Source organism: Chelonia mydas, chromosome 4, assembly GCF_015237465.2.
Source record: "Chelonia mydas isolate rCheMyd1 chromosome 4, rCheMyd1.pri.v2, whole genome shotgun sequence".
In the NCBI taxonomy this organism is placed as follows: Eukaryota; Metazoa; Chordata; order Testudines; family Cheloniidae; genus Chelonia; species Chelonia mydas.
In genome coordinates, this window is record NC_057852.1 from 28,166,114 (window position 1) to 28,178,342 (window position 12,229).

At 41.5% G+C, this 12,229-nt stretch overlaps 1 protein-coding gene across 4 annotated transcripts in view; it reads right to left on the bottom strand.

Annotated features, from left to right (window-relative positions):
- The window catches only part of TSPAN5 (tetraspanin 5), a 114,236-nt gene that overhangs the window by 17,074 nt on the left and 84,933 nt on the right, over positions 1-12,229 (bottom strand). For all 4 annotated transcript variants that reach the window (XM_037896947.2, XM_043545204.1, XM_037896946.2 and 1 more), the window contains exon 2: positions 9,558-9,608. In XM_037896947.2, the coding sequence (XP_037752875.1) occupies positions 9,558-9,608 (51 nt within the window). The remainder of the gene's footprint in view (positions 1-9,557; positions 9,609-12,229) is intronic.

The following is a 12,229-nucleotide window of genomic DNA, read 5'->3' on the forward strand; positions in this document are numbered from 1 at the left end:
TACGTCATAGCCATCAGAAAGTGTATTTTTACTTTTATTTGTTTGTAACCATCTCTAACTTTGTTCCTACTACTTGGTGTCATTTAACCTAAGTCATTGTATTAATAAAACAAGTTTATTTTTATTATAAACCAACTCAGTCCTGTGTTTGAAGGGAAGGGTGTGTTTACCACTCATGTTACTAATAAGCTGTAATCCACTGATTCTTTTAAAAAGAGCAGCAAACTTAATATCTTCTGTGAGTGTCCTGTGGTGGGCTGTGCCTTGCCAAGAAACATCTCTGTGGAGCATGGGCGCTAGAGTTTGAAGATCATTGCCTGCTAAGCAAGGTTTGGGGCGGGAGAGCCTCGGGCTGTTTACTGGTGAGGAAAACAGACCGGTGTGGCAGGGAGCGGACACAGTCTCTAATCTCCTGCCTAGCTCACGCTTGCCAAGGCAGAATGTAACAGTGGCTCACAGCACTGGGTACCCCCCAGCAGAATGTTATACTTGCACTAGCTCTCATCAAGCAAGCGTGGTAAAAGTACTAGCATAGCCATGGTAGTATGGGCAGCAGCGAGCGGCAGCATGGTCTAGCTGCCCTGAGCACAAACCCACCGGGACCCTATGGGTAGGCATATGGGGCAGGTAACCCATGCCACCACTCACTACTCCCCATGCTACCACAGCTACACTAGTATTTTTAGCTAAACTAGCATGAGAATGTCTACTCGAGCTGGGAATCACACCCCCAGCTCCAAGTGAAGTTGTAATCATAGTGCTAGTCTTTTTGTCAGTCACTAGGAAGACCAAAATAGACTTAATGGCGTAATATTACAGAATAATGCTGACAGTCGTCCTGGTCTGAAACAGGCTGGTTGGTGTGCAAGCTGAAACAACCATTGTCAGTCCTTGGCATTTCCAGCAAGTTATAGAAAGCATACCACTAGGCTTGCTTCTAACTCTTACTATGTACATCCTACAAAGGAGGCACTGCAACAGCTCTATGGATATGCCTGAAATGTAACAAGAAAACAACAGACAGATCCATGAAAAAGTCTAGCCTTGGAGGTACATGTGACATTGCACTCTATATGATTTTATGAAAATATGCCGATGAGTGCGACTCTAATGTAACTGGAATATGCTTCATGCAAAAGGTCTCTGGTAAGGTATCATTACAAAGCTTATAGTCTACTGAGTGTGGTCATCCAATTTGTATAAATGTATCACTCTTGTATCTAAAACTAGAAATATGAAATATAACGCGGAGGTCCTATTGTAATTATGCAAAGTGTGGGCCATTAATGATGGCTTGGAATCTTGATGGCTCCCATTAACCAGGACAATTGGCTGTAAATGGCTCTGGTTACTTGTAAGTCTTCCTGTATACCTGTGTGCTGGCAAGTGGGTAATGAAGTCTTACAGTGACATATGATCATGTCACCTGAACTGGAATCCATTTTTAACCTGGTGCTTTTCCATTTAGAAGGAAGGGTGGGAACCCAAAGAGGGACAAAGGATTCCCGCCTTGTGCAAAAGATATAAGGGGGTGGAACAGAACAAAGGGGACGGCAGTCATGAGAAATCCCCTAGCTACCACTTGAGCTGGAACAAGGGCTGTACCAGGGGAAAGGTCTGGGCCCAGACTAGAAAGGAGTCTAGTCTGTGAAAGAAGCTTATGGGAACATCTTTGAGGATGAGGTTTCATCTGTAATCAGTTTCTTACAGTGTTAGGCTTAGACTTGCATGTTTTTGTTTTATTTTGCTTGGTAATTTACTTTGTTCTTTCTGTTATAACTTGGAACCACTTAAATCCGACTTTTTATATTTAATAAAATCACTTTTTGCTTATTAATTAACCCAGAGCAAGTATTAATACCTGTGGGAGCAAACAGCTGTGCATCTCTCTCTATCAGTGTTATAGAGAGCAAACAATTTATGAGTTTATCCTGTATAAGCTTTCTACAGAGTAAAACAGATTTAATTGGGGTTTGGATCCCATTGGGAACTGGGTATCTGGTTGCTAGAGACAGGAGCACTTCTTAAGCTGCTTTCAGATAAGCCTGCAGCTTTTGGGGAACATGGTTCAGACCTGGGTCTGTGTTTGCAGCAGGCTAGCGTGTCTGGCTCAACAAGGCAGAGTACAGAAGTCCCAAGATGCCAAGGAAAACAGGCTCAGAGGTAGTCTCAGCACATCAGGTGGCAGTCCCAAGGGGGTCTCTTGTGACCCAACCAGCCATAGGTCAGGAAACAGACCCTTTGCTCTAGGAATAAAAGGAAAGTTCTGCATGATAAAACAATGACCTACCCAAGTTCTGCACATACACAGTTTCCACAGTTTCCTTAAGGACCTAGAGTATCTAGAGTGTTAAAGGAAACTCTGCCTTAAAAAGAAAAACTACATATAGTCTTGTGTTACAATAGCTCTTTTTTTATATATATATATATATATATATATATATATATATATATATATATATATATATATATATATACATATATATATATACACACATATACATATACATATACACACACACACAGATCCCAGATGACATCTTAACACACACTAGTTCTGGGGAGGGCTAACGTGGGAGATGGAGCAGGAGTGTTCTCCAACATTCTCTTTTTTTAAATAAAAACTACCATTGAAAGGGTGAACACTGTTATTTAATGGCACATACTTTTTTTAATCTGATGTTGTAAGAGGCTTTGGGCTTATTTAAAATCAAACCACCACAACATTCAAATCCTATGGAGATGGTCTCAGCCAAATTCTACTCTGACTTACAATATGTAAATCGGGAGTATTTCTAGTGACTTCAGTGGAGTTACTCCGGATTTACACTCACAGAAGTGAGAACAAGATATACCCCTCTGTGATCATTTTATAGCATACAAGGCTCAGTCATGCCCCCACTAAAGGCAGCGGAAACAGAACCCAGCTCAATAAAGCTCATATGTATTTGCATTCTTTTCATAATCTGTACTGACCCCTAAGGACACAAAGCTAGATGCCTTTCTGGATCTTCTGGTTTAGCAGGGTTCATAAGAGGCCAGAGCTCAAAATGCTGGTCACCTAAGATCTATAAGACTGTAGCTCTAATTTGCCCTAGTCTCTGTTCTTTTCCTCGCCTGTTATAGAAGGAGAGCATATACAAGGGGAGACTCCTCAGAGTAACCAATTTCTAACCTGTAATGAGCCAGAGACAGAAGCAGCATTACCTGCTAATATATACTGTCCCTTTACACACCAGTTTTGCCTGCCCACTTTTGGTCATCACCAGCCTTGAATGGGTAACATTGAGCTATGCCTCAGGACAGAGGAGCTCTGTGGAGCACATGCTATATAATTTGCTCTCATGTTCTTCTGCACGATTGGATCATTTTCTCTCTCGCTGTACACAGAAGCTCCAGTTACCAACATCCTGGAGATACACAACTCAGGATATACAACACAGAAAGAGGTTTTGGCAATAAAACAACAGCTTTTAGTCTGAATGATAAACATGGTTTATAAATGATAAACAAGAGGTTTGTTGTTAAACCTAAAGATATTCTCAGGTACTTTGACAGCAGACTCCTTAATGATGAAATACGGTGTAGGCTATCTTACAGCCCTCTCCTTTCCTGTACAGTTTGAAATAAGCTCTTAAGATCCTTAGTGGTACAGTATTTACAAGTATATTCTGTTTGAAATAGTGGGGCAATGACTGGAGCATATTATTCCATTTCAAATGGTTGAAAAGGATTGGAAGGACCACCTCATAGGAATGTCGATATATCTTTTCTATCCACACATCTGCCTGTCTGTTTTAGGGTTTTCGACAGTGCCTGTCCCCATAATATTCAAGCACTTCTGTGGATTTAATGGGTTATTTATGAGAGAAATTAGGAAGAGCTGTGAAGAGCCTAGCACTGACCAGCACTGTCTTCACCATATCTTTAGCTGAATGTTGGAGGAGGAGTGGTGGTGTTTTTTTAAGAGGGTAGAGCAGAGAACAGAGAATCAATGAGTACTGTGTTCTAATCCTGGCTCTTTACTGATTTGCTGTGCGACCTTGAACCAGTCACTTAATATTCTCCATTTATTCAATAAATCTACCTCACAGGGGAGACAAACATTTGTAAAGAGCTTTAAATCCTTGTATTATGTAAATATGAAGTATCCTTTCCAGCAGCATGAGTAACAATAATCTACTCTGTTCTTTTTATTTCTGGCTGGTCAAGTCAGTACTATTGATATCTTAGATGTGAAAAGAAGGGGATGCAGTTTTTCCCCTGACAATGCTATTGTATTTCTATCCTGCACGTGCACTGTTCAGATGTTTGCATAATATTTGCCAGGAACCAGTTCATTTCTGCAAAATCACGTTTTTTAATATTTTCCCCCTCTCACAATGGCTTTGGTCCAGGGATATGTTGTAGTCCCGAAGGAGACTGAATAGGATATGTTCCCTGGCTGATCTTCAACTCAGCTGTTTGCAATATTCATCCACCCTCTTAATGGTCTGCAGTAGGTTAGAGTTCCTGGTTAACTACTTAACATCTACATGTGCCCCGAGCCAATTCCGGTCCGAATTTGCTTCTGCTGCTGAGGTGAGATGGAGATGGGGGAAGAGAAGAGAAAATAAGAAACTGGGGAGTGAAATCAACATAATGAAGTTATGAAAAGCCCTTTATTTCTCACTATGCATTCAATTTCAGAGCATGAGGGTACAGGGGATGTGCGCATGCAATGGGAAAGACTGATCTCATCCCTACCCCACTCCAAATGGAAAAACTAAGCACTAATTCCATGGAGAGGCAGCAGAAAGAAACAGAAGGAGCCATCCCCTTCCAGAAGCATGGGGGAGAAATGCGTAAGGCGGCAATACATGCAGAAAAGGTGCTGGTGGTGCATCCCTCAAGGCGGAGAGGTATCAGGTTCCCAAGGCGGCCAAGCACTTCTGCAGCACTGGAGTGCCCTTACTGGGTCACTTTCACCCCTACGGTACTAGAGCAGAGTCAATCTGGGAAGGGAGGCTTCGGATCTGTCCCAGACCTGCCAGTTGTCTTGCAGCTCCTTTTAATGTCTCTCTCTCCAGCCCACCACTGTAATCTCAAACACAGCTCAGGGGAGAGGAAATCTGGCCTTTTAAGCAGGAGTTGAAAGGGTTCCTCACCACACTGCACATGCACTGTTTGCCTGCTCCTTTCCCAGCCAGAAGGGAGCAAGGAGGAAGTAGATGCTCAAGAGCCCAGGGAGGGCCCATCCCCACCCATCACTCCTCCCAACCCCAGGCCTCCAACCCCCACTGATTTAACTGCCCCTGTGACACAGTACAGAGAAGAATGCAGAGACCAGTGAGAAGGGACAGCACCAAGGGGAAGACACAGGGAAATAAAACTACATCCCATGCCTTGCGGGCTTCACAGGAAAAGATTTGGAGGAGGAACCACCCTCTCGCACTGCATCAGAGGGAAAATTTTAGGGGTGGTCTGACAGATCCCCTCTCTGGGAAAAGAGAAGAACTAGAGCAGTGATGCTCAGACTGAGACTCGGGAGCCGTAAGTGGCTCTTTCACGCGTCTCCTGCGGCGCTTTGCAGCACATGATCATTAAAACGCTGTGTGATTTCATTATTAACCAATCTAAGTTAATAACCAGTCAGGATGCCTTTACTACGTTATTAACCTATTGTATGTAGTTGATAAAATAATAATACTTGGTCAGTCATTTTGCGGTGAGAATAATATATATTAAAAAAATAGCAAATGAACCAATGAATTCACTCTACTTTGGCTCTTTTGGGTAATGTTGATCATTAATTTGGCTCCTGCACCACTGAAGTCTGAGTATCACCGAACCAGGGGAAGTGGTAGTGGAGGTGGTCAGAGGAAAAGAAAAAGATTAAAATACAGAATCATCTGGAGCATAGTCTCCTTTGCAAACTGTGAGCTGATCTCTCACACCCTGCCCATGCAAATGACTAGGAATCTCTGACTAACACATATATTTGGAGGGTGATGAGAAATGAAAGTATTTTCAATCACATTATTGCTTTATAATGGGGAAAATGTGTCTATTTTGATACACATAAATCATTAAAAATTTCACATTCTTGTGCATTTGAGTAAGCATAGGGGAGAGAACAACAGTAATTTAAATGTGCCAAATCTGTTTCATTCCAAAATTTAGGCTCTGAAAACCGGAGCACATGTGGGGGGTGTTTGCACAATTTACGTTTCCATAATTTTTGTTACATTCATGTTGGAAACACAAAAACAACAGTAACAGCAGCAGCATTTCACTAGTTACTTGGAATGGGAGGGAAACAAATGGGAGTTTAGTCTAGTTTCCTTGTCACAAAGGAATGGAGTTCACAAAGTAAACTAACAGCACAAACAGAAAAAAGTACAATGAGATTTTTAAAATCTGTTCAGATTGAAAAGCTTCAGGTGTTCTAACACGAGCTTGGACATTAAAAATTATTTTGACAGTGCCCTTTTAGGCACCAAACTCTAAATGATGAGTCACATAATTGAAATTATTCACACCACCACCCCTGATATAAAATCCAGAAATGTGCAAGAGCAGAGAGTACGCTTTGTGTTTTGCCCAATTTGCATGCAGCCCCAGGGATATGCACAAGATTCAAATTTCCAAACAAGGATTCAAACAAGCACTTGCTGAAAGTGGGTATCTACAGTCTCATGGCACAATTAACGCATCTTTCCTTCCTCATCTTTTATCTTCACTGGGATAAAGCAAAGGAAGGAAAGATCTTTCCTCAAAAATCTCCAAGAGAAAAATTCAGCAGTAAAACCAGGGTGACCGGGTGGAGAGAGGTGAACTTAGTCTTTAAGAATTCTCTCTCTCTTTCGGGTTCATTGCCTCCTTATTTCTCACAGCTCTCTTTCAGGTTCATGATTTAGGATGCTAATTTTTCCACTTTTTGTTTAGGCCTCGCCGACTGCCTGTCAAACCAGTTAACTTTCACTGTCTGACAAGTGAGTTCTATTACTCCCCTAAAGGCTGCAAGGAAGGTATTGAGACTATGTAGGGAACTATTTTCTTTTAAAATGTTGTTTGTCTTCAAGTCTCCTTTAGAAACAACTGGGGGCTTCAGAAGGGATGTGAAACCACAATGCGTTCCTCACACCCACACTGCATTTGGAATCCACATAGGGACCACCACTAGAAGAACTACAGTGCATTCCTCACACCTGGCAGTAAATAAGGCTGCAATTAAATGTGCATTGTTTTATTACAGCCAACCTTGGCTAGTGATATCACCCAACTTTTGGTACACTATCTGGTACTCTACTTCCTGTCATTCTGAAAAGACTCTGAGATGTGGCAAGTTTGACTAGAGAAATGATCAGAGTGTGTGTAAAGATAACATTTAACTGGAAAGAAATTCAAATGACCACAGAAGGAAGGGTTGGATGTCCATCCCCAAAATCACAACTTACAGCAGCACAGTGATTTCTTAAGCTCCAACTGTGCAAAAACTTAAGTCCGTACATAACGGTACACAGGAGCAGTGCCGTGGAAATCCGTGTCAGCGCAGACTGTAAACTCTGTGGGAAAGATACTCTCACACTAGGTGCCTATACTGCACCCAGAACAACAAGGCCTCAGCCCTAGCTGGGGCCTTTGCATGATACCACAGTAAACATAAGAAACAGTCTTCCTAAAGCACAAGGTGGTGAGGCAATGTCTTTTATTGGATCAACTTCTGTATAGAAGATATTGCCTCATCTCTCTCTAATATCCTGGGACCAACAAGGCTACAACACACCGCAAACGATTCCTGAAGCACCACGCTTTCCCAAACATGCACTCATAATGCCTGCTGAAGTCGGTGGTTTCCAGTGCACGTGTATGAGCGAAGAATCTGGTCCTAGGACAGCAACATTTTTATTTATTCGTTTATGGAAACAAGTCCTACAGCCAAGACTGTCCAAACTGGCACGTACCTCCTCTCGCTTTGCTTTTATGGTTTTGTTTTTGTTTTTTTAAACTCGGTTCTTCAAATCTATTGGTTGTTTTAAAATGAATTCATGATATTAAGTTTCTGCATCTCAAGTAAAATGTTTGCTGCAGTGTCTGGCTATTCATAATTTTTAACTGGATACATTTCTCCATGAAGAAACTAATCCAGTCTCTCACTAATGATCTATATTGAAGACCTAATGAATTCTTATTCTGACAGAACAACCCTTTTACGTTAGGACTCTAGGCTAAGGCCACAATTATAATAATGGAAAAATCATTTTTGCTGCTTCAGGAAATGCTAAAAGAACTTTATAAAAAAAAAAAAAAAAGCTTAACTGGGAAGCCATTTCAAAATTAAGCAAATACTACTAATTTATGCCTCAAACCCACAAAGACAAAAGGACATACTTTGCTTAACACACAGAGTAGCTCAATTTAATTCAATTAGAATACTAGTAGTAGGTAAAGCTAAGCATGTGATTACATCTTTGCAGGCTCGGGGCCCTACCACAATACAGACTTTCATAATGCACTTCAATGCCCGTTCAAAGCCATCTAAAATGAGATCCTGTTTTAAATTGTCTGTATTCAGCAGGAAAACACATGGAATGATTAGAAGGCTCCAACTGACTGACTTGCTTCCAAGATAGGCAAATTCATTCTGAATATTTAGTGCAAAAGCTGAGCCAGAGACTGGATTTCCAATGTATTATTTCTGTTTGTTCGTTCAGCCCCACCTATGAGCTTAGTAGTGAACATAATATCAATACTTAACACTAACATGGGTGCTTCTCCTCCTCAATGCACTTTACAAACATTATCTAATTAATTCTCACAATATTCTTGTTGTCATAGGTATTTATTATTAATAAGAACAAAAGGGGAAGAAAACAGTTTTAATTATTTTGGTCTTTTACCTTGTTGCGAACCGACCTCTTTACCCAGGATTCTGACACACATTGATTTGTTTTGTACCTTCTAGTCTGGCACTGCCTTTCCTTCTCACTTTCCATCCCCAAGCAGTCTCCCAAATTTGGGCCCAGTCCTGCAAATCTTTAATCACATGAGTTAATAGGCCTATCTCTGAGAGGATAAGAGTTACCGCATCAGTTGCGCAATTCTAGTGCACATTCTAATTTTTTTATTTTTAAAGATAACTGAAGGGACATTATAGCTCAGTCTTGTGCTTATTTTTTTGTAAGCGTGTAAACTAATTTAAGCCACAGCTACTAGTAGTGTTGTAAATTCAGAGGCAAAAACAGAAAAACTCACTTTCATTTGGTTTGCCTCCCTTTATGAGAGTACACTATCATACCAACATTGCCTACCATTGAGAGCTCTGTGCTGTACTTTCCATGTATGCGCTGCAGTGGCTATTCTGTGTGCATCTGTCAGTTGAGCTTTCTCGCCAAAGCAGCCTCCCGAAAGATGCCGAGGTCTCCTTCTAGGTGAGGCAAGCTAAAGTTTCATTTGACAATGGGTCTGATTTTCTCTCCAGTATGGAAAGTGTGTGAATGGGTAGCGTGTGTAATATATAGCTCGTCAATCGGTCACTAACAAAAAAAACTGAGTTTATGTTATATTCAACTTACTTTTTCATTCCATGCCCACAATCCAATTCCAAGAAATGCTATGCCCAGAAACTGAAAGAAACAAGAGGAAATTGGGGTAAGAACTGTGAATTGACTGTTACAAACATTTCATATATCAATTGCCCCTTCATCTTCACCCCTCTGTCTGGGAACCTCTGTACCTCTGACAGTCATATCAAGATTTTTCCTGTGCTGTCGACGTCCGAATACAACAGCTTTTCCTACAATTCCACAATTAAAGGTAGAGAATGAAAGGCTGCTTTCCTGGCACAGCAAACAGCCAGAGAACAGCAGGATAAGGGGGAAGATCCCTAAAGCGGCACAGCCAGCTTAATGCTTTCCCACATACACCTCTCAGACGCCATGAACGTCACCGCCCCAACCACTCCACAAACCAGCTCAAAGAAATATCTCCCAAGCCTCACATAAGCCAAGATCTGCAGCAGGACAACACAACATACCATCCTCGTTTTGCCAGTCAGCTGTACAGAGTTGCTTTCCTTGTGACGCACAATAAGAGAAATTCGGCTAGAAGGAGGAAGCACTAAAATCCATATTCATTACCAGATATAGTTATGTTGCCCACATAATGGCCTATCAATGGGTACATTTTTAGACGAGAACTGTCATCAGAAAAAACTACTAAAAATAATCCTAAAATAAACCTAAAACAAACATAATTTTATTGCTTTCTATTTATTGGTTGCTTTCATATTTCACGACGAACAAGCTACTTCAGTAGGCCATGCAGCCAATAATACACCATATCTTTGCATATCTCAGAATGGCACAGCATATTTTAAAACTATTGATCTCTCTCTCTCTCTCTCTCTGCATTCAGAAAACATTCAATAAATTAAATTAATAAATGACTCAATCTTGCATTCCCAAAATATGCACTTGTTTCCTTTCTCAAGTAGAACTTGCAGAGCTGAGCTATACTTGTGGTTTTGGTTCAAAGAGTTTTGCAAAAACTTTCTTCCAGTTTTGCTTCACATGATTTAAACACTTTTGAAGTTCTGGGTTTGTACTAACGCCAGAACTAAAGTCTATTGAGACGGATGAGGTTTTATAGAATACTAACTCAAACCACAAAATTGGTCCAAGTTAATGGAAACTGAGTCAAAGCTGACAAATTTTGAGTGACTATTTACCACTGATTACATCACAATCTTCATGACTTCAGGGGACAGTTGCCCATCTAGGGAATTCCTTGTTCCATGGCTTATCTTCAGTACTGTATATGCCCATAAGATTAACAAGTGCCGTGTTGCTTTAGGATTGTGTAACAGTCAAAAAGTTGAGGCTTTAATATAAACAAACACACAAAATAACAGCCAATAACCAATGAGCAAAAGAACTACTTAGAAATAACAATTCCAGGGACAATGAGTTGTAATCACTACAATCACTCCTCTCTGGCAATAGGAAAATGTTGTTTTACTCATGTTCTATGGTTTCCAGGCATATTACTAGTTCAGCTGAAGTGTATGTTTGGCTGCTACGGCGCAGCGATACATACATACCAGCTTCTTTGGTCATCCAGGAGACTCCAGAATGACCCTGAAGCCTGCACCGCTTCTCACATATCCCATTGGCCAAGAACGGCGAACTGCGGCCACTGGGAGCTGCAGGGGGCTGAGCCTGCAGACGATCAATGAAAACAAAATGTCTCGCGGTCCACCAGCAGATTACCCCAGGCCATGTGCCAAAGGTTGCCAACCCCTGCATTAAAGTTATTGATATAACTCCCTCACATGACAGCTATTAAACTCTGACTTTATTTGCAAATGTAATTCTCATGCTAGGAGTCAGTCTATTTGACCTCTGTGCAATGGCTGGAGACCAACGTCAGGAGATCCCTGTAAATGTGGGTGGGGCCCCAAAGGGAATTCACCCATAAGAAACACACACAGCTACCCCTCAACAAAAGTAAGGAAGGGGAAGGCTACAATAAAAGCAAAACAGAACAAAAACCGCAAGGATCAACTAATTACAGTAGCAATACAGAATGAAAACAGGAAGGAAGTATAGGTCCAAGTTAAAATGAGGGAACCAGAGGGCACACAGAGACTGCTCAGAGAAAGCACCTGAGCAATCAGGGGACGCTGGCTGGATATATGATCTAAGGGGCGAAAGGAAATAGGTCTCACAGTCACAGAGAAATCCCATCACCACCACTGGTCAACCTCCTCAATAGAAGGAGCCAGACAGACAAATTTGGAGACTGAAGTCCTCTGTTTCTCCACAGAACTGATACAACAGACAGCAGTCTAACAAGCTTTCTCCACACCTGGTCAGCATGACTGGATTCGTCCTATAGGGGTCACCTCTAGTAGCATTTCGGGTTATACACTTCAGACCAGATCCTCAAATGGTATAAGTCAATGTGGCTCCACTGAAGCCCATGGAGCTATGCCAATTTACACTGGAGGAGGTGCTGCTCCTTCAAGTACATTTTAGTCCTTGGCCTCTCTGTTGAGACTGCCAACAAGGGTTCCAGTTAGTGGCATGGGTGGTAGATTTTTTTGCAATATTAGAGACCTGCCCACTGGTCAAATTCAAAGCCAGTTTCAATAACAAATCAATAACCCAGAGACAAAAGGCTCTATATACCAATTCCCTGATCCGAGTCCCCCAACCCTACTGAACTTTAACTACTTTCCTATGCC